Below are 26,281 nucleotides of genomic sequence, written 5' to 3' on the forward strand. Positions count from 1 at the left end.
GCGCGATGACCATTTAAACAGAGTCAAGCAGTGAGGAAGAAGTTGGTATCGTGCTGAAAGAGGAAGAAAAAGCTCAGCAGAGGTAGAAAGTGGCAACAAAGTCAGCCAGAGGCTCGGGAGGCTCCTCTGTCAGGACCTCCAGCTGCGGAAAGGTATTTACTGCCCTGCCCTACCACCCCCTTGGCAGAAGGAAGAGCATTATTATTTATGTGGTTTTTTTTTTTTTTTTTTAACAGGCGCACCAAGGAATCCTTGCAAAACTTGGAGAAGCCTGTGTCAGGGAGGGGCTGCCCTTTTAAACGAGCTCATTTAAGCCGGATATATGACTAATTAGCAGGGTAGAAGTGATGGCTCTCAGGCTGGGGATCAGGCACAGTCACATTTGCCTCGGCAGAGCCCACGGCGGCTGGTCGGCCGGGAGGAGTGAGGACTCGGGTTAGTCATTCCGTTTCTTTGGAGCAAGAAACCCCTCCCTTCCCCAGGAAAGCTGCAATCCCTCTCCCAGGGGCATAGCTGTAGGAAATAAGTGAAAATTTCTGAGGGTGACGGGTTTTCTTGGACCCCTCCGGCTGCCTGCTCCCCGGTTTGGGCGGACATTTGGTGGCAGGGGTTGTTTTTTGGGTGGAGAAGATGGATCCACATGGATCCTCCTGCCCAAACCCCCACTCTGGTGCTACGACCCTGGTAAAGACCAGCACGCTAAAAGGGGTTACTCAATCAACATTTTAATTGACTTGAACAGAAGACATGGTTTCCATAGCAATGGGCTGCCAGCCCCAATTTGTACAAAAACAGTTAAAAAAATTAAAAGCACCAAAACCCTTTTTTTTTAAAAAAAAAACCAACACCCTGAAAACGGGCATTTATTAAAAATAAAAAGATACAAAAAACACCTCTGCCAGCTCACACTCTTCCTGCCTCCTGGAATTTCTTCAGCAGAAGTTCATCAGCCCGAAGGGCGAAGGTCAAAGCCCGTTTCTGGTAGTACATGGAGTCCATGGCCAGGTTGTCGATCACATCTGCCAGGAGATGGGCTCTCTCCACGGAGCTGCCCGGGGCGTCATAGCCCAGGGCGGTGAAATGCACGTGCAGGTGGTAGTAGGAGGGTTGGTAATGCAGGTAGATTCGCAGCTGGGATCCGGGCACACCGAAGCGCTTCGCTACGGCCTCCTAAGGAGATAAAAAAAACCCCGCACAGGTCAGGAGTAGCAAAGCCCAGCGAGACCACGGGGCGGCTGGGGGCAGACAGACCTTGCAGCGGATGGAAGGGAGCATCCCCGGATGGTGTGAAAGGCAGAGAGAAGGGCAGAAGTGATTTCTGCTTCCTCCATCCTCACAGAAGGGAGGGGGAAGTTGGGAAGGACAGAGCTCTTCCCCATCCTGCATCTCAGCCTCGCAGGGATGCAGCGATGCCTCCGGCTGCCCCATTTTTCTCCCTCCGTGACGGGACGTGCTCTCCACTCGTATCGTTTTCCTCGCCACCCTTATCGCTCCACTCACTCGGCAAGTTACGGGGATCCTATTACCAGCCGGTGTAATTAAAGCTATAAACAGCAACAGCGAACTCCGGCACGCTGGCTTGGTTCACTGCTCAGCACGCTGCAATCCCCTGACTAATCTCTTAATTAATCTCCGCTTTCTCCAGTGCAATTACTTTCCAAATTTCTAACAGTGAAAGAAACAGACGCTATCGCGCATCCATCTACCAAGCATGCCCTGTCATGGGGCTGGAAAAAACTCGTCAGCCGGTAAAAACAGTCAAGGGGTTGGGAAGGAAGTTTGCAGGGGAGGACAGGGCTCGACTCAGAGTCACAGAGTCATCTCGGTTGGAAAAGCCCTTGAAGCTCCTCCAGTCCAACCATGAACCTCACACTGACCGTTCCCAACTCCACCAGATCCCTCAGCGCTGGCTCAACCCGACTCTTCAACCCCTCCAGGGATGGGGACTCCCCCCCTGCCCTGGGCAGCCCATTCCAACGCCCAACAACCCCTTCTGCAAAGAAATCCTTCCGAAGAGCCAGTCTGACCCTGCCCTGGCGCAGCTTGAGGCCATTCCCTCTTGTCCTGGCACTTGTTCCTTGGGTCATGCCCCCTCACCTCTGGTGGGTGATGCCACCGACGGGTGCACCCTCCTTTCAGGAAGTTGTAGGGGGCCATCAGGTCTCTCCTCAGCCTCCTTTTCTCCAGACTAAACCCCCCCAGTTCCCTCAGCCGCTCCCCATCAGACCTGTGCTCCAGACCCTGCACCAGCTTTGTTGTCCTTCTTTGGACATGCTCGAGTAAATCCTCCTGCAGCTCACTGCTAACAGAGAAATGTCGAGCACCCCTGAAACCCCTCGAACGTGGTTTCCTGATGCCCCGGCAGAAGGTGCCAACAGAGCAGCAGGGATCAGGGTCTCCGGGCAGAGACACAGCCCCCAGTTCGTGACGCCATCAGCATCTCTCGGTTACCAGTCCCCAGGCAGATGCTGTGCACGAGTTGGTCAGGCAGCTGCCAGAGAACACAGGCAGCAATCGTGCAGCAGGCAGGCCGTGCTCTCCCTTGCCAGGAGAGCTGCGTGGGCCCAGCCTTGCCCTTACCGTGCCTTCTTGCAAGATGTTCCTCAGAAGCGGGAGGTGCTCAGCGGTGAGGTCCCGAAGCGACTTGACATCCCGGCGGTGAACGAGGGCTATCAAGTAGAGGTCATCCAGCTGCAGAGAGAGAGATGGAGAACAGTGACAAAGGTGACCACAGAAAGAGTAGATGAAAGCATGAGCCCTTTGGACCTGACACACCAACCACAGCTTTCCAGACTGCGTTATAAGGGGCTGCCCACTGTTGTGTTTAACACACGCCTGAGCTGGGTTGAATTCAGTATCAATCTCCCAGTACAAGATGTGCTCACCCACCACCCCTCAAAGTGCCATTTCTAGAGAAATTGGGTTTTCACAGAATCGTCTCGGTTGGAAAAGACCTTGAAGCTCCTCCAGTCCAACCATGAACCTCACCCTGACCGTTCCCAACTCCACCAGATCCCTCAGCGCTGGCTCAACCCGACTCTTCAACCCCTCCAGGGATGGGGACTCCCCCCCTGCCCTGGGCAGCCCATTCCAACGCCCAACAACCCCTTCTGCAAAGAAATCCTTCCTAAGAGCCAGTCTGACCCTGCCCTGGCGCAGCTTGAGGCCATTCCCTCTTGGCCTGGCACTTGTTCCTTGGCTCAAGAGACTCATCCCCCCTCTCTGCACCCTCCTTTCAGGGAGTTGTAGAGGGCCATGAGGTCTCCCCTCAGCCTCCTCTTCTCCAGACTAAACCCCCCCAGTTCCCTCAGCCGCTCCCCATCAGACCTGTGCTCCAGACCCTGCACCAGCTCCGTTGCCCTTCTCTGGACACGCTCGAGTCATTCAATGGCCTTTTTGGAGTGAGGTTTTGTCCAGGAATGACCAAAAGAGGACAGCTTCACCCCCATCAATCAACAGCGGGATCACAAATATCTTCTCAGCAGATCGATCCATCAGCTCCTCTGTACCACAAACACAGCACTTGCTGCTGCTTTTTCACATTCACATCATCTCCCTGAGCGTCTCAAAAATGCACAGACTGAGGCTGGCAAAAGGGGTGCAGGCACCCACCCTGCTACGCGAGGGAAACTGAGGCCCAGGAGGCCGCGGGGTCTGCCAGCAACCCCCACGTGCAGACACCACACCGAGCATGGCCCTTTCTGCAGAGCAAGCGAATGGTTTATCTCCACGCTCAGACGAGGATTTACAGTGAATCGCAGCAGCCAAAACTGCAACTGTAGATTTTTCCGAGTGAAAAGCTTCCTATATTTCCACCGTGCAAATAGCCGGCCACTTTCCAGTCGTGCCAGTTCTATAAATAACTATTTTCAAGACCTAATCGGTCACCGGAGAACCCCAGTGCAGTAAAATATGGCCATTCAGCAGCTCTCAGCCAGACCTTTGGCATCTCCCGAAGCACTTACAGAATTCAATATTTAACAAGACGGAGAGTTGCGGATCATTACACTTAAAAAAAAAAAAAAATTAAAATCCCCACCTCCTCCAGCTCTGTTAGCTGCTTTCTAATATAAACACTGCAAAGTAAAGGCTTTAGATATTTGAGATCCAGCAGATCTTTTAAGGGCTCTAAGAAACCCATCTGGCTATTTGGAAACTGATGCTTGTGCCAAAAGATGCTCACAGGACCCTGTCTCAGGGCTCTCAAAATATGAAGCTGCTACTCGCACTCCGTCAGCACAGTGGTCATGGCTCAGTTTGGTTCCCAAAGCAGCCTGGGCACAAATCTGGAAAAAGATGGTGTATCAGCCTGTTCCCTTTGGATCATGGTTGGCTGGCAGAAGGAAAAGCAAACATCTCTTCTGCTTAGAACAACATCTGCATGTTGCTGTTTGAAACAAATAAGCCTGTTGCTAAAAAGGCCCTGAATGATGTCATGCCGGGCATTGTTTCAGGCAACGCCCCGAGGCTCCTGCGGGTTTGAAATCAACTCAAAAGTAGTGGGGAGAAGAAAAAAAAACACAAGAAAATTTTTTAAAATAATAATAATAAAAAAAAAAACCCTGAAGAAACCAACTCAAACCATTGCCAAGGTTGGGCAGCAGGAGCTGATGCAGTGCCCAGGAGGGTGAGGCCGGCACCAAGCGTGCAAACTTCACAATGCAAAGGAGAAATCTTCCCCCCGTCCATCAGCCTGAAATAATTAAAGGTGAATTCTCAGCATCGGGTGATAAGCTAGCACAAGGCAACACTGCCGAAGGGACTTTTAAGGGGAGGCTTGAAGAGTCCTGCTGGGAGCTCTGTCTTGCTCCCCTCGTTTAATTTAGTAGCCTCACCTGTTTGGTGGGATGTGGCAGAAGGAACCAGTGCTCGCGGGCAGCCCCGGGGCTGCCAGGATCAGCTCTGGCTCAGCATCACCCACAGCCAAGGAGAAATTCCTTGGCTCAAAGGCAGAAGTCAACAGCCCTTGCTAGGATGCTGGCTCGCCAGCCTGGGAAAGACACAGGCAACCCGGACAGCCCCAGGGATGACGGCTCTCTCTTGTTGCAGACAGCCATTGGGAAGAAATCAAGAAGATCTTGTTCAGCAATACCAGGAGGTGACAGCAGCATGGGGAAGCCTCCCCCTAAAGACAAATCCTACCATTGAAGCACTCCCTGACCATGCTAGCTGCAAGATGCAGATACAACATGTCTCTAGAAAAAGATAAAGCAAAATTTTTAGCCCATCCGTCTCCAATCCTGATGCGAGTTCTGAAGCTTGGCTGCGGCAAGCAAGGATATACAGAATTCAGATTCATCCAGGTGGGAAAAGCCCTTGAAGCTCCTCCAGTCCAACCATGAACCTCACACTGACCGTTCCCAACTCCACCAGATCCCTCAGCGCTGGCTCAACCCGACTCTTCAACCCCTCCAGGGATGGGGACTCCCCCCCTGCCCTGGGCAGCCCATTCCAACGCCCAACAACCCCTTCTGCAAAGAAATACTTCCTAATATGTAGTCTAGACCCTGCCCTGGCGCAACTTGAGGCCATTCCCTCTTGTCTTATCGCTCATTACTTGGCTCAAGAGACTCATCCCCCCTCTCTGCACCCTCCTTTCAAGGAGTTGCAGAGGGCCATGAGGTCTCCCCTCAGCCTCCTCTTCTCCAGACTAAACCCCCCCAGTTCCCTCAGCCGCTCCCCATCAGACCTGTGCTCCAGACCCTGCACCAGCTTCGTTGCCCTTCTCTGGACACACTCGAGTCATTCAATGGCCTCTTTGGAGGGGCCCAAAACTGAACCCACTCATCGAGGGGCGGCCTCACCAGTGCCGAGCACAGGGGTGAGATCCCTTCCCTGTCCCTGCTGGCCACGCTAGTGCTGGTACAAGCCAGGATGCCATTGGCCTTCTTGGCCACCTGGGCACACTGCTGGCTCCTGTTCAGCCGGCTGGCCATCAACACCCCCAGGTCCCTCTCTGACTGCCAAGGCTTTGCTCAAATCAAGGAAAGAGGCCGTGCGCTGCACTTTTTAGGATCCCTAAATAGTCCCACCCTGAAAGTAAAGGGCACTGAACAAGACACAGTGGTGTAAGCAAGAGGGCAAGCTTGCCGGGTGTCACCCGCTTTGCAAAGTCTTTCCAGGAAGAAGGTTGTGCCTCCCAGTGAACAAGTGGAAATTGAAGCTTGGTTACCCTGTGGCAGCTGACGAGGGATTTTTAAAGTAGTTGACGTGCAAGGAATTCACGGTGACCGCAGACAACCCTGCAGTGACGTACTCACCCGTCCTCCCCACGTCATTTTCCAGGTGATTTGGCATCAGACCAAAAGCAGGTACCCCCTCGCACAGAAATACAGAACTGTGTGGCCCACGAGCAGGCTTGCGTTCCCATTTTTTTAGTTTCTAGTTCCCATTTCGAAGTTTTAATCATATAAAACTTTCCCTCCCCGCCCCCTGCATTTTGAGGATCAGAAACATGAAGGGGACTTTCTTTTGACTCCACTGACTTCAAGGGGTGCACGCACGGAGTTTCACCTCCCCAGGCATATCCCCAGAAGCACAACACGAAAAAGAGCTGGAACCCAAGGAAATAATGAGCCACTCAGTTTAGGATTACAGCCTGGGCTTAAAAACCTCTGTGTTTCAATGAGTGGCCACTCCCACGAGGGGTTAAGCAGCTGCTCATAAGCTAAGGACCATCTGTTTAATCCTGTGTGGAGGAGAGCTAATTGCAACAACCAAAGGACAACACATCTGCCCGGTTTGAGCCTAAAGTTGAGGCTTGCAAAAAAAAAAACCCAAACAACAACACAAAACAAAAAACCCAAACAAGTTCAGCAGGAACAAACAGGCAGCTGGATTTAGGTTCAAATACATCACAACAACGTTTGGGCTAATACAGGAAAGAGAAAGCAAAGCTAATGAATAAATCACCCAGCAGCAGTGAGAACAGCCTGTGTTTTGCAACGTCCACAATTAGCACGTGATAAAAGGCCCTGACAATATCATCACTTAATGTCACTGTGAACAGGAAGTACACATTCCCCTACTAAAACTTTCATCAGCGTGCTATTAGCACAGAAGTGGACATTTCCTCTGGGTTACCTTCAGACAAGCAGCTTCCCTTCAAAGGTAAGAGGAGCAAACGAACCTGGTTTTGATTCCATTTAAAATCTGGAACTAGAACAAAGCCATTGCAAGGATCTGGGTTTTCATGGATGATTCGATCAGCCTCAGCTTTCTTCTCCAGGATATTATACACCCACTGAAAAAAGAAACAAGCAATTTATAAACCAGCAGAGAAAAAAATCCCAACACCTCAGGCACATCTAGCACAAGCTTATGGATTAGTGCACATTCCCTGCAACTAGAATTTAAAAAAAAAAAAAAAACACAAAACCCAGTGACTTGATTTTAAGATGACCAAATAATTTCACGGCTGGTAACATTTGTAGTTAATTATCCACAAACCACTCCAACAACAAACTCCAGGCTATTATGAGCACTTCAGTGAAAAGGTACCCCCTGACCCCACTGCATGGCACTGCTAGCTAAATTATTCAGGGATTTTTGTTTTCCTCTCAAGCATTAAGAACTGGCCACAGCTGGAGATGAGGTATTGAACAGAGATGGTTTAGCCCAGTGTAGAAATAGTTGCATTTGTTCGTAAGAGGATTTGGAGATAATTCTCCCCGATGGGGTCTAGCAGACGGGATTGGAGATGGAGCTGCTGGAAGCACAAAAAAAACCCTGAGGGGCAGCAGCATCCTTCCTCCATGCCCCCACCGGCTGGCAAGGGACAGGTACAGGCATTCAGAGGGATCAGCCATCAACACCAGCAACTCTGAGCGCAGCAGACCCTGGCGAGGTGGGCAGCTGCAGAAGTCAGCTCTTCTGGGGCTCAGCAGATGCCTCTCGCAGCACCGTAGGGCTGTTTGCACCTTTTTCCCCTCCCAGGCTGCACTGAAACTTTTATAACTAGGTTTGGGAGAGGAACTCCAGCAGTACTACAGGCTTGGGGAGTGTCACGGTCCACTTGGTGGACTCATGATGGTTCGTTTGCTACAGGAGTGGCTGGAGAGCTGCCAGTCAGAGAGGGACCTGGGGGTGTTGATTGCCAGCTGGCTGAACAGGAGCCAGCAGTGTGCCCAGGTGACCAAGAAGGCCAATGGCATCCTGGCTTGTATCAGCAACAGCGTGGCCAGCAGGGACAGGGAAGGGATCTCACCCCTGTGCTCGGCACTGGTGAGGCCGCACCTCGATGAGTGGGTTCAGTTTTGGGCCCCTCACTCCAAAAAGGCCATTGAATGACTCGAGCATGTCCAGAGAAGGGCAACGAAGCTGGTGGGGGTCTGCAGCACAGGTCTGATGGGGAGCGGCTGAGGGAACTGGGGGGGTTTAGTCTGGAGAAGAGGAGGCTGAGGGGAGACCTCATGGCCCTCTACAACTCCCTGAAAGGAGGGTGCAGAGAGGGGGGATGAGTCTCTTGAGCCAAGGACCCAGCGGCAGGCCAAGAGGGAATGGCCTCAAGCTGCGCCAGGGCAGGGTCAGACTGGCTCTTAGGAAGGATTTCTTTGCAGAAGGGGCTGTTGGGCGTTGGAATGGGCTGCCCAGGGCAGGGGGGGAGTCCCCATCCCTGGAGGGGTTGAAGAGTCGGGTTGAGCCAGCGCTGAGGGATCTGGTGGAGTTGGGAACGGTCAGGGTGAGGTTCATGGTTGGACTGGAGGAGCTTCAAGGTCTTTTCCAACAGAGATGATTCTGGGATTCTGTAACTCGGCTGATTTCCCCCCCCGCCCTGTCCAAAAAGGAAAAGAGCAGATTGCTTGCCAGCCTGAGGTTGGATATGGCTCTGGCTGCTGGCAGCCAGTACTTGCTGGGCAAATATGAAAAGCCTGTGTTTTCTTGGGCAATGCATGTCTCTTGATTTCCTGGCTGATTAGAAAACAGCTTGCCACTCTTCTATACTTAAAGCTTCAGCCTCCAGACTGGCTGTAATCCTAGCTCTGGTTACCCGCCTCATGCTCCTCCTTCGAAGCAAAGCACCATCCAGAGAAGAGTTTTGGCTATGAAATGGAACCAGGGATAAGTAATGGAGTAAGTCAAGCAAAAAGCATCTTTGCTTTTCCTGGCTTCCAACCTGAGCTCAAGCATCCTTCTTTACACTCTAGCTTAAGTACTGGACTGCCAAGCGAGTCCCCAGCCAGGCCCCTAGAAGATAAGGCAGCAAGAACATGGCTAGGGCTTGGAAGCTGAAAACATTCTGAAACATCATTTTCCCCATCAAGTTTAGGTATGAAACATTTTGGTTGCCCCAGTTGGGTAGGGAAGATGCAGCCAGCCTTGCAGACACACCCAGCGAGCTGCGTCAGCGGATGCTGCGCACGCCAGACACTCAAGGTAAAAAGACAGCCCTTTTGGGGAACTCTGTCAAGAGTTTAATTAATCCAATCAAAACTTAGCATCATTGTGAACTGACCTGAACATATCCCTGGGGACAAACAAACCTCTCCTCCCTTGATCTGTTTTTTCTTTTTTTGCTTAAATTTCTGGTCTTTTCTTCCTAGCAACATCTTAGAGAAGATTAGATTCTCAAAGTGATTTTGGAAAGCACCGCTGTGCTCTGTGACCCTGGAAGAAAAGCAGGGCCAGAAGCTCAGCAGGAAATGAAAGTTTGCCCTTTGGGGTTTTTTTTTCTGCCTACTCTTATCACAAGTGCCAAGCTATCAGTGCCCTAAATAAGTTCACCGATCAGATGAGCTGAATTTTAAACCCAACGCGCCTCATGTGATGGGCAGCTCATCAGCTGACTGCTCTTGCTGTTTCCAGCACAAGCCCAGTGAGGACGACACATGTCCAGAGACTGGCACCACAATAAAACTATTATACTGAAAGCATCCACGCTTTGCATCCTCCAGCAGAAAACAGAGACGCCTCTGTAGTCCCCCGATATTTCTGTTACCCTTCCCATTTCCCCTTCCGCTCGTCAAAAGCGGTTCAATAAAGACAAGAAACAGCATTATCAAATCACAGAGGTCAAGGACTGACTGTGCTGACCGTGATGTCTCAGCAGATGCTCCCGATGGTCACCGGGAACATGTTTCCATGTATAGAAATCAGCTCGCAAGCATGTGGTGGGAGAGACTGAGAGCTCAAGCAACTTCTGAAGGCATCTGCTACAGCAGGAAACTTCAGAGCAAAAGCACAGAGAAAACATTCGTGCAGGTTTCTGACTGGTGGAAACACGCTCTTTGACTTTCTCCAGCTAATAAATGCTGCCTTGGTGTTGGAGCAAAGACAAGCAGGCGGGTGAGGAGTAATTGAGCGCACACCGCAGCTTGCAAGGTGCCTTCTGGTACGAGATGCAGAAAACAGGATTCACGTTCATCTGCAAGCGATTAGAAAACAGACGTTGCAACAGTGAACCCTGTTAACTGTTCCGCTGCTGTTCAAGGCAGAAGGGAGGTGCGGGGGATACCCAGGGCCTGTGGTTGGTTGGGTTTGGGGGGTTATTTTTAATGGGTAGACTCAGCAGATCCAGGACTTGTTTTATTCCCCCTTCTCCACAGGCTGGCATGAATTGGTCCCTACAGACTTGTGCTCCTTTAGTCTCTAAAGGAGAAAGACAGAAAGAGAAATGGTCAGAAAGATGTAAAACAGGCAAAAAGTCCATTGCTGCTGCCTGGGGCAAGGAGGACACTGAAAGTACAGCTTCACCAGGTGGGACAGGGACTGCTTAACAGCCGAGGAGCTGCAGGCAAAGCCTGAGAAGGGAGTTGTGATGCAGGAATCCAAGAGCTATCTGTGCTTTGCCATTTCCACACCCAAGAGACTCCTAAAAAGCCCAGCGAACAGCACCAACACCCAGGGAGCCACCCTCGGGAAGGAGGAGGAACACCCCAGCACAGAAAGTCTCCAGAAACCTCGGGAAAGGTGCCTTTGGGTACATCTCCAAGGCAAATGTTTGTAAAGATGGAGAAGGGTGGCGCAGAGGACAGAAGCATGGGGACACTGGGGGAGTTTAGGGGAAAGAGAGCCCTGTTTAGCATCACTGAGCTTAGCCCAAAGGTCAGACTGTTACCGTAAAAACGTTTTGGGTTAAGAGACAGCCTCGAGAAAACACAATAGATAAGGGGATGCACTCAGCAAAACAGGCAGCACCACAACCCGGGACCTGCTGAAATAATCTGCAGCCAGCTGTGTTTGAGAAGCAGGCTGCCCAGCAGATGAGGGGGTGCAGTACCCATTGAGGACAACATACTGATGGAACAACCAACAGGAAGAGGGGGGCAGAGCGCTCCTGACTCTTCTGCCTCCAACCTGGGCTTCTGAGGAGACATTTGACAGCCCAGCATGTTGAAGAAGGGACCAAAGACATCCGTGTCTGCAGAGGGGAAGCAGTGGTACCCATACCTGGATGCTGAAGCTCTGGGACTGGATGAAGGGCAGCGTTATGTTCTTGTAATCCTCCCAGGTTTCACGGATGAGGTGCACTTCTTGACGGAGGTATTTCTGAAGGTGTTTCTCCGTGGCAGGGTACACCACTGTGGTTTTTATCTCTAGAAACAAACATGTTTACTGAGTTATCACAGACGAAACCCACGTTACTTCCTTCAGCGCCCAATAAATCTGTTTTCCTTTCCAATAAATGCCACACTAACACATTTTGAGAAGATACTGCTAAAATAGCAGGATGGGGGAGAACGGACATGGAAAGCAAAGAAGTGCTCTAACCTCCCAGGCTGCTGCTGCTTTTCTTGAGGAAGGACAAGCTGACAACACAGCCATGGCCTGTCTTTCCAGTTCAGGTGGAGGAGTTTGCTGTCTGAAAGGGTTTTTTCCCACACTCGCTCTTTCAGGCATATCAGCAACGTCAGGGCAGAGCTGGGGCTCCCAGGGAAGAGTTTATGTGCAGTCAACAACCAGGACAGAAACACGACCCCGGGGGCAGAGACGCATCCTCCTCTTCCTCAGACTTAGATCCAAATCTCACGGGATGTTACCGAGCGAGCACCCAGGAACTTTCTCCAGCCACGTGAGCTGCAAGCAGCGGGGCCAGCGTGAGGAGCAGCTCCTCCCCAAAGCTCTCAGCTGTCCCGATGCTTGGCCTCAAGCCCCAAGCGCAGGAGGCAAAGGGGTCAAGGGCACAGGGACAGATCCAGAGAAAACAACACGGGCTGATGGGTTAACACAGCACAGGATGAGCTGAGGGAAGAGGGGTGATTCCCCTGCACCAGCCGACAAACAAAGAGCTGTTTACTCTAGCAAAAGGAAAACAATTTCTGTTTACCCCTTGCTGCGTAATTCCTGTGGCATTAAACAGGATGCGAGTGTGCACCTTGTCAACCTGGCAGCTTTGACCTCAGCAGCAGTAAATCTTACCCACAGCAGTAAAACGCTCAGAAAATATCCCTCTTTGGCTGAGATTAGAGGCACGATACAGAGCCTGCCACAACTCCAAGGGCACCAGCAGTGCCTCCGCTTTCCCAGCTAACGGAGAGCTGCTACAAAACTTAACGCAGGCAGGAGAAAAACCCCACGAGTCTGGATAAATCCTGGGCAGACTGGACCAAAACAAGTAGCTGGGGCACTGCAAACACTGCAGCTTGTGCCCAAGGTTGCCACGGCCACAAAAACCATGGGCTGCACACTCACCAGGGTAACGAACAGTCATGCCTCATGCTTTACACACATATACATGCTAGCCAGACACTGAATATAAATATCTATTTGTTCCTAAAGCCAGGATTTAGGGTGGTTTGGGGTTTTTTTTAGTTTTCTGGTTTCTGTTTTTTCTAAGGTCGGCACTGCACAAGCCAGGAGACTCTGCCTTTTCATTGCATGCCAAACCCAGCTTAATGAAATCCACAGGAAAATGCTGGTAACATGAAATATGAAAATGCAAACCACAAGGGCAGTCTGGTCTGATTCCCACCGTACACATGTTCAAACAAGGTTGTTTTCCAGGACTCGATTAGCACTTCTAGCAGGATGATGTAATAGCAAAAAAAAAAAAAAAAAAGACAAGGCTGTAGCTCCTCTGCTTCTCACTTAAAAAGACCAAAGCACCGGGGAGAAAACAAAAAGGCGAAAGATAAGAAAATACCACGTGCAGCCGCAGGCTGAAACTTCCACAATTTAATTTTAGATGCTAAAATGAGAGCGGGGACTGCAGCAGAAACCCCTCCGTGCTGGGGGTGGTGATAACCACAGTCCGTGCGCCAGCTGGGATGGGGCTGCAGAGGACCCTTCACGGATTCCTCAGCACCTCCCCAGTTTGGGTGGTGGCTGCTCGTGGTGGGGAGAGCCACTTAGGAAAAGCCTAGTGCAAGATCAGAGAAATCCTTAATGTGCAGCTGCGGTTGAGCAGCAGATGTTTGGAAGAGGAGAGCAGGGGGAGAGGCTGTGGTTCACTAATGATTATTTCCCTTCTAGAGGTCTCATCAACTCTGAAACGCCCCAGCAATGCTAATCAGCATAAATCACTACGGCCAGAGAAGCTGTTTTATCAACGCTTAGAGCCTGACTACATTAGGAGCCCTTGCATGGGACGCAAAGCCCTGGCTAAGGCTGGGCTCAGCCGCAGGAAACAGCCACGGCGAGATGGGGCTCACCATGAAATCTTTCCATTGCTGGCGACCGGCCGCGTTTGTGCTCCATTTTAAAAGCCGCCCTGCTCCTGGCAAACTCCACATGTGTTAAAGCATCACGTACGCCGTGGGGCAGCTGAAACCCACCCTGGCCTGCAAATGGGGGGTAAAGACTCACTGGACATGTGATGTGGGTTTTTAAGCTCACTGAAGGGTCAAGGATTGTCTCCACTTGCATCTGAGTCACATCAGCCAGGCTGTTCCTGAACGCCAGCCCAGGGACACCATGAAACGCCTGTGGTTTATTCTGGAAATCAGGACTGACTGTCCAATTAACTGGAGGTTATAAAAAAGGAGGTTTCATTGAATGAGCAGGAGGCAGAGGTGCTGTGACAGCAGAGAACAACCCATCAGGCAGTTCACCCTTCGAAGGGCGTTTGAGGGGATACACCTCACCCCTGTTTCCCTTCCCAGGAGAAAAGGAAGCTTGCATTGACCAGAATCAAAATGATTTCTCCCCTCTCCTGCTAAGAACAAGAGGGAGGGGGGGAAAGAAAACCACCAAAGACACAAAAAACCCCTCAAACCACAGCTCAATTTGGGGAACTTATGGAAAAAAGGGCCGAAGGCAGCTGTCACCAAGAGGAGAGGATGAAACACATTACCCCATGCTCCCTACGGCGCCGGAGAGCTGCACGTCGCAGATGGGAAGGAGGCAGAGCGAGCTCATGCACGTAGGAAAGTGCACTCCAGGCTCACTTTGGCTCTGCCAAAATCCCCCTCCAGCTCAGCATGTCAAACCTCAACCCAATGCGAACGGCAAGGAGAGGCCAGGGTGACCCACTGAGATGCCTTGTGCTCGCTTCTCACATCCCACTCAGCAACACTAAAACGGACCACGGTAGTTTTGATTTAAATAGACTTAAACATGCCGGGGAGACAAAAAAAAAAGCATGCAGGGCAGGAACAACCTGTTTCTACTTTTGGGCAGTGGTGCTTTTTGTCTCCCTTTGCTAGTAGGAAGCTGAGTTTTAGCTTATAATCTGCCTAATCAACTCAACTGTCAGATGCAGGAAGGTGCCAAGCCCAGGAAACCGCCAAGAAAGACATTTACACTCTTGCAAGTTTTCTCTTCCTCTGCAAGCCTCTTCCCTGCTGCATACAGCTCTGCTCTGCCTTCCCATCATCAGGTATCTCCTTCAATGCAGCCCTAACTAAACTGTAACAATGCACAACCTTCTCCTCCTGCGTTAACACAGTTTATTTAGTTTTACAATCACAACCACACAGCAGTCACAGGGGAACTCCTAATTTTCACCCACCCCCAACCAAGCACAACCGGCCTCAGACATCTGGGGCTCTCGTTATTGAATAAAAAGGATAAAGCTTTGCAAGAGCTCACGGTCTCCAAGGCCAGCACATGCCAGGGCAAGCCAAGCGTGCTGCGGGGGACTCCTGCCAAGGCTGTCTGGGCCCTGGTTCTCATCCAAGGTGGGCTCTAGCTGCAGCAGCCACAGCGAAGAGGAAATTTGCAGGTTACCAGCCCCCAAAAAAACCAAGAGCAAAGCACAGCGCTATCTCCCACCTTCCCCCAAACCACCCCACGCGCTCCCACTGCTTCAGGCTCCAGCTTTTTATTTAAGTGTAAATGCAAAGTTTTCTTCGCTGGGCAGGCCCCACAGGCAGGCGGAGCGTGGAAACGCCGGGAGACCAACCAGCCCTCCCAGTGCAGCTTGTGCGAGTTCCTCCAGCTCCTCGCCGCCTGAAACCAGACGCTTTTTGGGCTTGGGAAGGGAGGGAAACGTATCGCTTCCTGCATGACTGAATACTTTCCTTCCACGCTCTCCCATTTCTCCCACAATTTCTCCATCCCGTGTCGGAGAGATGGAGCCGGAGCGTCTCCCTGTGTGCTCGTTTTTAGACATTTTTAAAAAGCTTCAGCCTGCAGCACAGGAATGAGCTGTGCCCAGTGAGTAAATACTTTTTAAAGGACTGATAAGAGCCCTTAAATTACGCCGGCACTGCTTTGGTGCTGTGAAACACAACATCCCTCAGCAGCCAGGCACGAGGAAGCCGCTTTTTGCTGGGAACAGCAAGCTCTCCTTGCTAAATGGGTGTGAGCACCACCAGGAGCTGGATGTTGTTATCGGGGAACGTGTTGATTGAACCATCTGGCTTTTGCAATCAAGCCTTTGGCAGCAGGAAAGAAAAAAAAAAAATCTTTCCCCTGCTACGAAAACAGCCCTTGCAAGGGAGAGTCCCAGAGCTGGGGTTTCCTCCACCAGTATCTCACACCTCTGGACATACGCTGCCTCTTAAATCTATGCAACATCCAGCAACTGGCCTTAAAATAAGTTCCACACGCCTGCCTTTGCCGGTAGCAGAGTGGTTATGTGCTCTCTGACACCGCTCCTCCTCGCAAACTCGCTCACAAATTTCCTTTTCCTTAGTTGGATGGGTTTGGTTTGCCCTTCTGATGAACTCTTGACTATTATTAAGCTGTTTTACAAAATGTTTTTTCTCATTTTAGCCTTGACACGTCTCTCCTAGTGACCAGTAAAACTGAGCTGAGCAAGACACGGATGATGTCCTCTTTCTGACCGGCACCATCTTCATACATCCTCATGCCAGTGTGCTCCCCAACCCTAAAAATCTCATCTTTAAGTAGCAGCAGAGTGAAATTCCTCTTCCCAGGACTGAGGGGAGTCATTTGCTCAGGTAATGTGCTTCTTTTGGCCTCCCTTTCTCTGCCTTCACCACACAGACAAAGCAACTGGCCAAGCCTTGCGGGGCTATTTTACCACCAAGACAAAACAAGCTTTCATCGTCCGGGGCCTGCGTTAGCTTGACTCCATGGAGCGAACAGCATCCGACTCGCTTAAACGAGGAGGCGGAGAGAGGGTGAAGAAAATACCCACTTTCAGCTATCAAGAAACTCCAGCTGAATGAAGAGCCCCGCGGGGACTTGGGACCACAAAGGCAGCATTGAGAAACGCACCTCGAAAGAGCGGAGGGACCCGGAGGCAGCTCCTCACGCCGTCAACGTGCCCAGTCACCTGTGGTCATGATTTCCTCAGTCTGGAGGTTTATCCTACCTTTAGAAAGCATGAAGCTGAGCACTGGGGGGGCTCAGCTGCCCAGGATGCTGTGAAATCCCCAGGGTGAATTCTTCTTCTGTGTGACACCGCAACCCAGGACTTTACAGAGGAATTGCTTAATGCAGAAGTTTGACCTTTTCTGCAAAATATTTTTACTGCATCATGTTAACCAGGTGTAAACTTGCAAGTGCTAGGAGATAAAACCCTGTATCTGTATCTCTCCAACCCTGCAACCGAGAGGCCAAAATAGACCCTGCTGCAAAGGTTCACCAAGTCTCAATCACTTGACATCCCGGGATTTCTCACAAGCCCTGACATTGTCTGCAGCCTTACAGGAAATACCTTCTTTCTTTTTTAGGTTTATAAGCTGCATTCTTCGCATCGACTCTCTCCTTGGGCCATGACCCAGCTCAAAAGGGCAATTTCCTTCCCCTTCTGACACACACGACCATTTCCTCCGGTGCCAGCCCAGCTGCCCGCCAGCGGGTCACGCAACATGCCCACAAAAAAAAAAAGCTATTCAGCACTGAATTGCTTCGAAGAAAGAAACGCAGAGCTGGGGAGTCTGGAGAGCAGCGCCAGGGTCCACAGTCCTCTCCTGATCTTCTCCTTGGGGCTGCCCGACATTGAGAGCAAGCACAGCAGTGCTAAGGAGACAGGTGGGAAGCAAAGATGCACCACTGGGTAACGTTTCTGCAAAAGCCTACTTTTAAAATTGCCTCTAAAAGGCAATTAAAATTATACACCTCAGCAGAAGGAAGCCAGAGGCTTTTTCCCCATTCAAACCTGCAAGAGGAATGGCACAAACACTCATCTGAGAGCGCAGCAGGTTTGGTCCAGCCTTACGTGAAACAAACAGCGTGGCTACACAGGGCAGAGTCACAGCACAGAATAGGCCAAGCAGAAACAACCCGAGCGAGGATTTAGTTTAACGAAGGCCCAGAAACAGGATGTGAGAAGACCCAGATTGACCTGGTTTTGTTCCAGCCTCTCAGAAAAAGCAGGATCCAGCACATCACTGACAGAGACCAGCAACCCCTTAACAGCCTTTTTACCCCAGTGAGGAGTTTCACACCTAGCAAATCTTAAATTAAATAAAAAAATTTTGCTATCGGTGTTAAGGCTGGAGTTATACAGCGCCGCAGCAAAGTGCCACAAGCAAGTCAAATGCCAGCCCCAGTGGCAGGGCTGCAGCTGGAGAGAGGCCCAGGGGATTTTAATCTTGGAATGCCACCTCGTGGGAATCGCTGCAAGTGGCTGCCAGCCTCGAACACAGGAGGAGTCTTTCCAGCTGAAGCAGCACAGCTTTGTCATCTTCCCACGGAGGGCATCCGCAAAAAACGCGGTGGTGTGGTGATTTCCTGCCACTGAAACAGGGCGTTGTAACGCTGAAAACCTCTGACTGAGTCCTCGACAGGACAAGAGGAGCTCTGCACAACTTGCAAGCTCCCAAAGCTAAACAGTGCTAAAATAGGGGCATTTTCAGGGAGGCCCATCAAACATCCTGAAAATATAAGTCAGGACTGCAACAACAACTTACTTAAGGCCATCATGCTGATTAATCTTGACTGTTAAAAACGGTTTGGCTATCACTGTGCTTATGGAAGCGTTGACATGTAATTAATCACTGCACTTCCAGAATTTAAACACGTATCAGCATTAAATCGAAGCTCCCGGCCTGCCCAAAGAGCAGCCCCCTTCCCAGAGACGACTGCGGAGCACTGCTGTTGCAGGGCACCCTTCACTGTGACAAGAGTCCACCTTGCAGGATGACAGCCTGCCACCGAAACTCTCAGACTCGTCATACTCTGTTTTTAGTTGGGTTTTGTAACACACAATGGGTGAAATCAGCAGGGAGAGGCTTGAAAGGCAGAGGCCAGGTGCCCGTCAGCCCCAGGCACTTGGGATTACCTGCATTTAAATCCCTCCTGCAAACACACTAGCTGTCTGTCCTTACCCGGGGACATTGGGCAACAAAAATAAAGCACATGAGATGATACCCTGGAATGAGAAGATGACATGTGCTCTGCAGAGATTGTTTCCAAGGTAAACCTTACAGGGAGAGACAATATCTTAACAGATTGACTGACATCACTGAAAAAAACAGAAGGAAAGCTTTCAGACCCACAAGTCCTTCACCTTTAAATCAATGCAGATGATTGCAAGTAATCAAGCGATGGCCATTTAATGGCCAGTGACTCATCAGCTGAGCTAGGAGTCCGACAGCACAGGGAAAAGGGGGTGAAACAAGGCAGCATCCAAAGCCTCAGGAGTAAGATGTTGCCTTCAGAGCAGCAATGATCCACCGATCTCCCCACCTCAGCCAGGTCTACTGCTGTCAGCCAAACCACGACTGGGCTGGCGTGGTCGCATCTGGCAGCGGCACTTGCAGGTCTCGCTGCGTCCTCCCCTCCTGAGCCAGCAGGATCAGGCCAACCAGCATCTGAGCCACAACCACTGGTCCACAGCCAAGCCACAGAGCGAGCCACCCTCCCAGGACCCCCCCAAACGAGACCAAGAGCACTCACCATTCAGCTCTGGGGGAGGATAGAGGTGGTACGTGCTGTAAATGTCGTTGCGCATCTGCAGCTCCAGCTTCGTGTGCTTCTTCAGCAGCTCCGATACCTTCTCCTCCTGGAAAGGAGTCTTTTCCAGGATGACTACAGCATCTGTCCCGTCTCCCGACGGGCCAGTCACCTGGAATAAGAACAGATAAAGCTGTTGGCAAACACGGATCCAGTGCTGGGTGGAGAGTTTGAGGCCAGGACCTGAACACCTCCACCCAGTGACCACCTTGCAGCCCCTCAATTCTTGTGTGCAAACCCCTTCCTTAGTCCAGCCCCACGCTGGGCAGCACCCATCCAAAAATAAAGACACATTTGCCCTAAAGCACAGCAGGAATCTGCTCCCCATGAGGAACACAGGTGGTTTTTTGGGGGGGGAGCACAGGATGTGGATAATGTCTCAGCCCATCTGCACCTCCCCAGACACTCCCAGCGCCCACAGTTGCATTCCCACTGACCCACGTCACTGATTCCATCTCAGATACCCTCAAGTTGACATGGGGCCATCGACCGGACAGTCAGAGGGTCAGGAAGAAGGTAGAGGCAGGTGCAGGAGTTTGCATCGTGGTCAAGGAGCAAACCTAGGCTGTTTCGGGGCAGGGAGAGCTTCTGCCCTGCTCCGAGGAACCACAACCCAGATCTGGACGTGGCTTGAGCATGTGGGTTTTGGGAGGCACGAAGAACACTCCCACTGAGGCAAGGCCTCAGTCAACTCTGCTTGGGGAGAGCAAAGGGGTTGACCTGGGGCTCCCAACCTGGCAGAGCAGCAGGTCTGCGCCCAGTTCAGTTACCCACTGACCATCAACCCATCGCCCTGAGACCGAAGCAGCAGCTTGAAACTTCCCCGTCCTCATCGGCCTGCTTGGATATCCACCTCCGAGAGAGAGGAAACGAGGCGGCTGCACTGCTCCCACACCACGGCCAGCCTCTGCAGCCATCAAACTTAGAGAGTTATTACAAATTACCTTTTTATGGGACCTGATTGACACGCCTATCCTATTTACAGCCCCACAGTTCGCATCCTCCTTGCAATTCAACACCACTTTACCCGTCAAACGTGAAAAACCTGCTCTCCGGGCCAAAAGCAACAGCTATACTAAGAAGAAATAACCTGAGGCTGGAAATAAGGTTTCCAGCGTGCTGCCGCCGAGAGCAGCCACCTCCTGCTCCTCGCTTGACCGGATTCGGGCAGCACCGGGCTGGAAAAGCGAGTCTGGGGCCACAGTTTGTGGAATCAAGAAGGGCCGGGCCGCAGCCCTGCGGGGGGACGAGCCCGGGCTGGGAGCAGGGCAGCCCCCGGCCATGCCGAACCCGACATGTTGCGCCGGGGGGCGTGGCCTCCGCGGGGGGAGGGCGGGGCTTGCTTGTGGGGGCGTGAACTCCACGGGAAGGGCGGGGTTCGCTTGTGGGGGCGTGGCCTGCCTGGCGCGGGCCGCCGCGGGGCGGGGTTAGCCCTCAGCGGGGAAAATGGCGCCGGGCCTGAGCGAGCCTGGGGGGGCCCCCCCCCCCCCACCCCGTACCTCCCCGTGCAGGAACACGGCCTTGTCCCGCGCCGACTCCCGCAGCACACGCCGCAGGCGCAGCTCTGCCAGCGGAAAGGGGTCGGTGGCGGCCGCCCCGTCGTGAGCAGCGGCCCCGTCCTCCTCCTCCCTCTTCCTCTTCGACCGCGGGGCCTCCGCCATCGCGGCCCCCCGCCCCCGCACTGCGCCTGCGCGGCTCCGCCAAGAGAGGCGCGAGGTGGGCGCCGCGCTGCCAGCGCGCCCCCTGGCGGCTTGGCGGGGCCGCGGGGTCCCCCCCCTCCCCCGGGAGCACGAGGACGGGTGCGAAACCGACCCCCTCCGCGGCTAAAAGGGGTCCCCCCAAGCCCAGCAGAGCCCACACCCAGATCAAGGATCAACCCCCGCACCATCTGGGGGGGTCACCTATCCCCGGGGCTCCTTCCTGACGACACAGAAACCCACAAGCCAGGGAATTAAAAGAGAAACCAAAACCGAAATGTAAAACTTCTGCATTTTCATAGTCCCAACAAACTCGTGCAAAGACTCAGCCGGCACCTGCCCCTCCTCCTCCTGCCTGAAGTCCAACACCACAGGGCAAGGCACCATGTCAGCTTCCTGGGGGTCCAGAGGGGTCTGAGGCCCCAGGGAGGGGGACACACACACCCCACCGTAAGAAGCTTCGAAGACCCCCCAGACCCACCTGACACCAGGGTTTAGTGTTTGTGATGAGCCGTGGGGACCCGCTGGAGGACACCCCCAACCCCACTGAGGGGATTTTGGCCACCATTGGTGGTAACATCGCCGGGACCCCCATGGGTGTGAGGACTTTCCCCCCAGCCACCTCCAGCTCCCAGGCCTGGCTCGAGCAGCTCAGCTTTGCCCCCAAGGTCCATGGGGATATGGCCGCATCCAGATCCGGTGGTGGCAGCACCAGAACGCCCGCAGAGACACCTCATCCTGCTCCTGGCACTACTCAGTCCAACTCGTGGAGCTCCGGCACAGCTCCTGGAGGTCTGCAGAGGCAGCAGAGGAGACCCATTAGCAACCAATTCATCTAAAAAACAATTATTTCACAGAATCCCAGAATCATCTCGGTTGGAAAAGCCCTTGAAGCTCCTCCAGTCCAACCATGAACCTCACCCTGACCATTCCCAACTCCACCAGATCCCTCAGCACTGGGTCAACCCGACTCTTCAACCCCTCCAGGGATGGGGACTCCCCCCCCTGCCCTGGGCAGCCCATTCCAACGCCCAACAACCCCTTCCGCAAAGAAACACTTCTTTATTTAAATAAATCTAGAGTCCAGCCCCTTCCCGTGGTACCCACAGCACACTCACAGCGCATGATGGTGTCTCTGATCTGCCGGAAGCTGTTCTCCTTCAGCGCCATGTAGATGTAGTAGAGGTTTCGCAGCTCCTTGGGATAATCCTTCCGATCCACATCCTTCAACACCGGGATGGTGCGTCCGTTGGTCATGGGAGCTTCAGCCAATGCTTGATGCATCTGGTACTTGCACCAAGGATCCCGGAGGAAGCCGGGGGTGATGAGCATGACCCAGCAGTGGCTGTTCTGCACAGCGTCGCACAGTTCCGTCACCACCGCGCTTCCCGGCGTCGCGTCCCGCAGTTGGAGGAAGCAACGGAAGCTTTCAGGTTGACCCTCCAGGTAGGACACCAGCTCCTCCACCAGCTCCAGGTCGGCCTCGCTGTGGCAGATGCAGACGTCGTAGCTCTTGGCCCACCGGGCGCTGCCCGAGGCATTAATGACCGACAATGAGACCGGTGACAGGCGAACGGACCTGGCCAGGCTCGTCTCGGAAGAGGAGTCGGAGCTCATGGCAGAGGATGAGGAAGATGAAGGCGAGGATGAAGCAGAGCGGCCAGCGTTGAGGCTGCTCTCCGCCGAGCTGCGCTTGGGCTTGTGTAGGAGCCGCCTAAACCAGCCTAGGGAGTCAGAGACCACGGTGAGGTTTGGGGGGCTCAGCACCCCACCCCGGGCTTCCCAAGGGGCTTGTGCAGCATCACCAGCTCACAGCAGGACAGAGATGGAGATGAGCTGGGCAGGACATCACCCTGCCCCCCCAAAAACCACTCCAGACCCTAAAACCTTGGCTACCGCATCATGGCTAGCAGTTTGTGGGTGTGTTTCAGTGGGGAGGGGATGCCAGTGAAGGAGGGGACAGAGCCAGAGGCTTTATCCTGCCCGGCACTGACCAAACCTGCACTCACCGGCCATAGTGGGCAGCGCGCTGCTCAGCCTCTGATCACCAGTGTGAAAGCTCTCCTGTCAGCATAAAAAAAGGGATAAAAAAAGAAATTAGGCAAGCAGGAACCAGCCCTTCAGTAGGTCCAGCCCCAGGAGCTCAGTGGGGTTTATTCCAGGGACACACAGCTCTGGGGTGCTCACCTGCAGCCCCAAAAATCACCCCCAGCAGTGTTTTCCACATCTGCCTTGCCAAAGTTTGCCAGAAAGGAGAGTTTTGACCTCAAGCAGGGCTGGAAGCTGCAGCTCAAGCAGCCCTCCTGCCTACCTTTTCTGTCCGCCAACACCTGCAGCGAGCGAGGCCGAGAGCCGACGGGCGGGAGAGACCCTCATTCCCAGCGGCGGGGAAAGGATCCTGCAGACAGGAGAAGCGGGGATCAGAAGGGATCACCGGAGATCGACCGGCTGCTGTGCAAATTAAAGATGGATTGGGTGATGCCCACCCTGGCATTGGGCTCCCGGCACAGTTTGGGGTGCCTGGACCCTCCCTGAGGGTACCCAGGAGCGGCAACAGGGGAAACAAGCCCCAGGAGCGCATGTGACTGCTGTTTTCCACTGCTTGCATCACCCCTTCCGAAATAAAGCCACGCTGAAGCCTTTGCCCTACTCTGAAAATGGCACAGGACCGCGGCAAACGTCGGCAAAACCCCGGCGCACCCACGGAAACCACAGTGCCCAAGCGAGCCACTGCTTAGCAATAGGAAAAAGCTTGAGCGTGGCTTGAACAACAAGCAGGGACGGTGAAGGGTGGGGGGAAATTTGGGAGACACCTACCTGGGATGCAGGAGTCAGGCACCAGAGCAGGGAAAGCATCAGCCCCCCTGGGTTCGGCACGGAGGAAGATCTTCCAGAATCACCTAGGTGGTAAAGGAAAGGTAGGATACACCATGTTCACTCTGGAGCCTAATGGGATCCACAGAGAATGACAAGGCTGATTCATCCTTACAGCTTTCCCATCTGTGAGCAGTTCCCAACGGAGCAGCCCTAGGGTGCAGGGAAGGACAGGGGCACCCACCAGCTTCTGCAGGGACAGAGCAGAGAAGCTGCCCTGTCCCTCCGCTGCCTGATCCCCCTGAGGCCCCCCCCGGTTGCCAGCAGGTCCGGCCTCCGCGTGGGCATGCGGAAGCGCAGGCAGGGGAAGTCAGCCGCGAACCTGCGGGCCTGGGAAGCCAGCCCTCCCGGGGGCCTCCCTCCCACATCCGCCACTGGCCAGACACCGTCGCCAGCCGGGCGTCACCATGCCCAGCCCTCACCAGCAAGCCCAGACCTGTTTCCCTCCCTCGGGTGGGGGGTCCCACACCCCCTACAACACCAAGAGGGCGGTGCCTGGCGCCATCCCTCGGGGTACGGGGGATCCAGCTCCGGTGCCAAGCATGTCCCTCCCTCTCCCACCCCAGAGTCCTCACCCTGAACAGTGGCAAAGCCCCCCGACCTACAAGCGCCTGCGGAGCCTCCTGGCATCCCTCAGACCCCTGGAGAAGCTAGCCCTGGTGCTCACACGGGAGCACCTCCAGAGTAAGGACGGGGTGGACTTGGGGGGTAGAGCACGAAGCTGGGTCAGCGTCTCCCTCACTGTTCACCCTGGAGCAGAGTGATGGCCATCACACCCCCACCATGCATGGCACCCCAGGCTGCGGGGCCCCCACCTTGGAGGAGCTGGGCTCAGCGTGGTCATGGAGAGGACGGTGAGTGTTTGGCACTCATCACCCTAATTTCAGGGCTGCTTTGCCTCCCCACATCCCAAAATATGTGTCCCCCTCATCCAGGTCTTGTCTGCAGCTTCAAGAAGCCCAAGATGGAGCCCACTTCACTGAGCCCCAGCACCACCATCCTCAGCCCCTACCTCAAATTTGATCCACAAATTCGATCCTGTCGATCCACACCTTCTGGCAGGGGCTGGACACGGTCTTCCAGGGGTGAGGCAGCATTTTTGGGGTGGGGGACAGAGGGGGAGCCAGAAAGACCTGGCAGAAGGGGTGGGGGGCTGGAGAAGACAGAGGCCAGCCCAGCCAGAGGGGTTGATCCTGCCTTCACCAGCACTCCTGGCCTGAGCTCCTTCCGCACCCAGCCGCCACCCCAGCTGCCTTCCTCTCCTCCAGGCACTGAGCAGTAGCCACCGGGCAGCCCCTCTGTGGCCAAATCACAAAGCAAGAAACCCAAGGCCGAGCAGCACTGAGCCCCACAAGGACCCCCAGGCAGCTGCCAGCTGTGAGTCAGGCACCACTTCTCCTGTGCTTTGACCCCTTTCGCTCAATTGCCTCACATTAATCCCTTCCCCTCTCCCACCCTGAAAACCAGTGACTTTGCTGCTGTCACCACCCCAAAAAAAAAAAATCAACTCCCCACCCAAAGATGTGCCCCAAAGGAGGGTGAGTCACCCACTTATGTGAGTCAGCCCCACCTGGAAACCCCAGAGCTGCTGGACCATGCCCCAAGAGGGTGAAAACAGCCCCACAAACCCGAGTCCCTGAGGGGCAACACCCCACTAGATCAGCCTGCACCTTAGCTATAATATAATCATTATTAAAGGGAGCAGAGTAATTAATAAAGCACAGCTTGATTCACAACATGCCTTGACCCACCAGCAGCAGCACCACGTTGAAATCCTCCGGCAGCACAAACACATTTTGGCTACGGTGTCACCGGGCCGGTCATCGCAGGGAAGCCTGTCGCTTACTCGATTGTCTGCAGAAAGTATTAGGAAATTGTTGGAGGAGAGGCCGAGCACAAGGCAGGGTCAAAGCCAGCCCCAGAAAGGTGCTCAGGTGAGAAAATAAGGCTACTTCTGCTTCTGAATACACCCATCACCAACACACTTCATTTATGGTGCTAATACAAAACAATACGCAGCTACCCCAAAAGCCAGAGAACAGCTACTCTTCCTGAAAAGCTCTAAATATACGCAAACGCCTTTACACGGAAAGCACTACGGCAGCCAGCCAGGGCCCAGCACTGCTCTTACTACCTCACAGGGCTGGAGACGCTGCCACACAGACACGAACCCCAACGGAGAGGCAGCTCGCGGAAGAAAAATCCCCTGATACAGAGCCCGGTAACACCCACAGGCCTACAACAGCGCCCGCGAACAGATGGCACCAACGCCCCAGACTCTCACACCGCAACCCGACAGGCCCAAGCCGCGCAGACCTCCCCAACCGCACACAAGCCACGACTGGCAAGAGCATGCGCCCGCCACCTTTTATACTCCTCAAAGTATCGCGAGAACAGCGGTGAATTATCGCGCGAGCGCCCGGCAAGACTGCGATCGTCCCGCCTCTTCCGCTAACCAGCCA

The 26,281-nt window shown here is 53.4% G+C and overlaps 2 protein-coding genes across 24 annotated transcripts in view; both read right to left on the reverse strand.

The window, feature by feature from the left end:
- Nucleotides 1-21,550, reverse strand: DCPS (decapping enzyme, scavenger). Of its 5 annotated transcripts, none has more exons than XM_074894990.1 (7): nt 20,748-21,137; nt 19,192-19,360; nt 11,389-11,534; nt 7,130-7,243; nt 2,581-2,691; nt 894-1,170; nt 1-53 (listed from the first exon to the last, which is right to left on the reverse strand). In XM_074894990.1, the coding sequence occupies exons 1-6, from the start codon at nt 20,907-20,909 to the stop codon at nt 904-906; spliced, it is 969 nt and encodes a 322-aa protein (XP_074751091.1). In that variant the 5' UTR covers nt 20,910-21,137; the 3' UTR covers nt 1-53; nt 894-903. The 5 variants fall into 5 exon arrangements, 4 of the variants coding, with proteins under 4 accessions (XP_074751091.1, XP_074751092.1, XP_074751088.1 ...); XR_012632291.1 differs by lacking the exon at nt 1-53 and adding an exon at nt 1,252-1,519 and having other exon boundaries at nt 1,051-1,170; XM_074894991.1 differs by lacking the exons at nt 1-53; nt 20,748-21,137 and adding an exon at nt 21,427-21,550 and having other exon boundaries at nt 710-1,170.
- The window catches only part of TIRAP (TIR domain containing adaptor protein), a 5,828-nt gene continuing 766 nt past the window's right edge, over nt 21,220-26,281 (reverse strand). The window contains exons 1-8 of one of the 19 annotated variants that reach the window (XM_074895002.1): nt 26,052-26,153; nt 25,571-25,673; nt 24,832-24,952; nt 23,763-23,845; nt 23,257-23,343; nt 22,955-23,009; nt 22,064-22,669; nt 21,220-21,739 (exon numbers count right to left, since the gene is read on the reverse strand). In XM_074895002.1, coding sequence (XP_074751103.1) covers nt 21,696-21,739; nt 22,064-22,669; nt 22,955-23,009; nt 23,257-23,343; nt 23,763-23,801 — 831 coding nt within the window. In that variant the 5' untranslated portion in view covers nt 23,802-23,845; nt 24,832-24,952; nt 25,571-25,673; nt 26,052-26,153 and the 3' untranslated portion in view covers nt 21,220-21,695. Of the gene's footprint in view, nt 21,740-22,063; nt 22,670-22,954; nt 23,010-23,256; nt 23,344-23,762; nt 23,846-24,634; nt 24,789-24,831; nt 26,160-26,281 lie in introns of those variants that run through there. The other 18 variants (XM_074894996.1, XM_074895008.1, XM_074895009.1 and 15 more) reach the window with 18 other exon arrangements.

Source organism: Strix uralensis, chromosome 26, assembly GCF_047716275.1.
Source record: "Strix uralensis isolate ZFMK-TIS-50842 chromosome 26, bStrUra1, whole genome shotgun sequence".
NCBI lineage: Eukaryota > Metazoa > Chordata > Aves > Strigiformes > Strigidae > Strix > Strix uralensis.

Coding starts and splice junctions, on each gene's coding strand:
- DCPS (XM_074894990.1), bottom strand. CDS start 20,909: ATGGCGGAGGCCCCGCGGTCGAAGAGGAAGAGGGAGGAGGAGGACGGG. Junction 7,244..11,388: donor CCCAGAGCTTCAGCATCCAG/GTATGGGTACCA, acceptor TTCTTTTTTCAG/TGGGTGTATAATATCCTGGA. Junction 1,171..2,580: donor ACATCTTGCAAGAAGGCACG/GTAAGGGCAAGG, acceptor TTATCTCCTTAG/GAGGCCGTAGCGAAGCGCTT.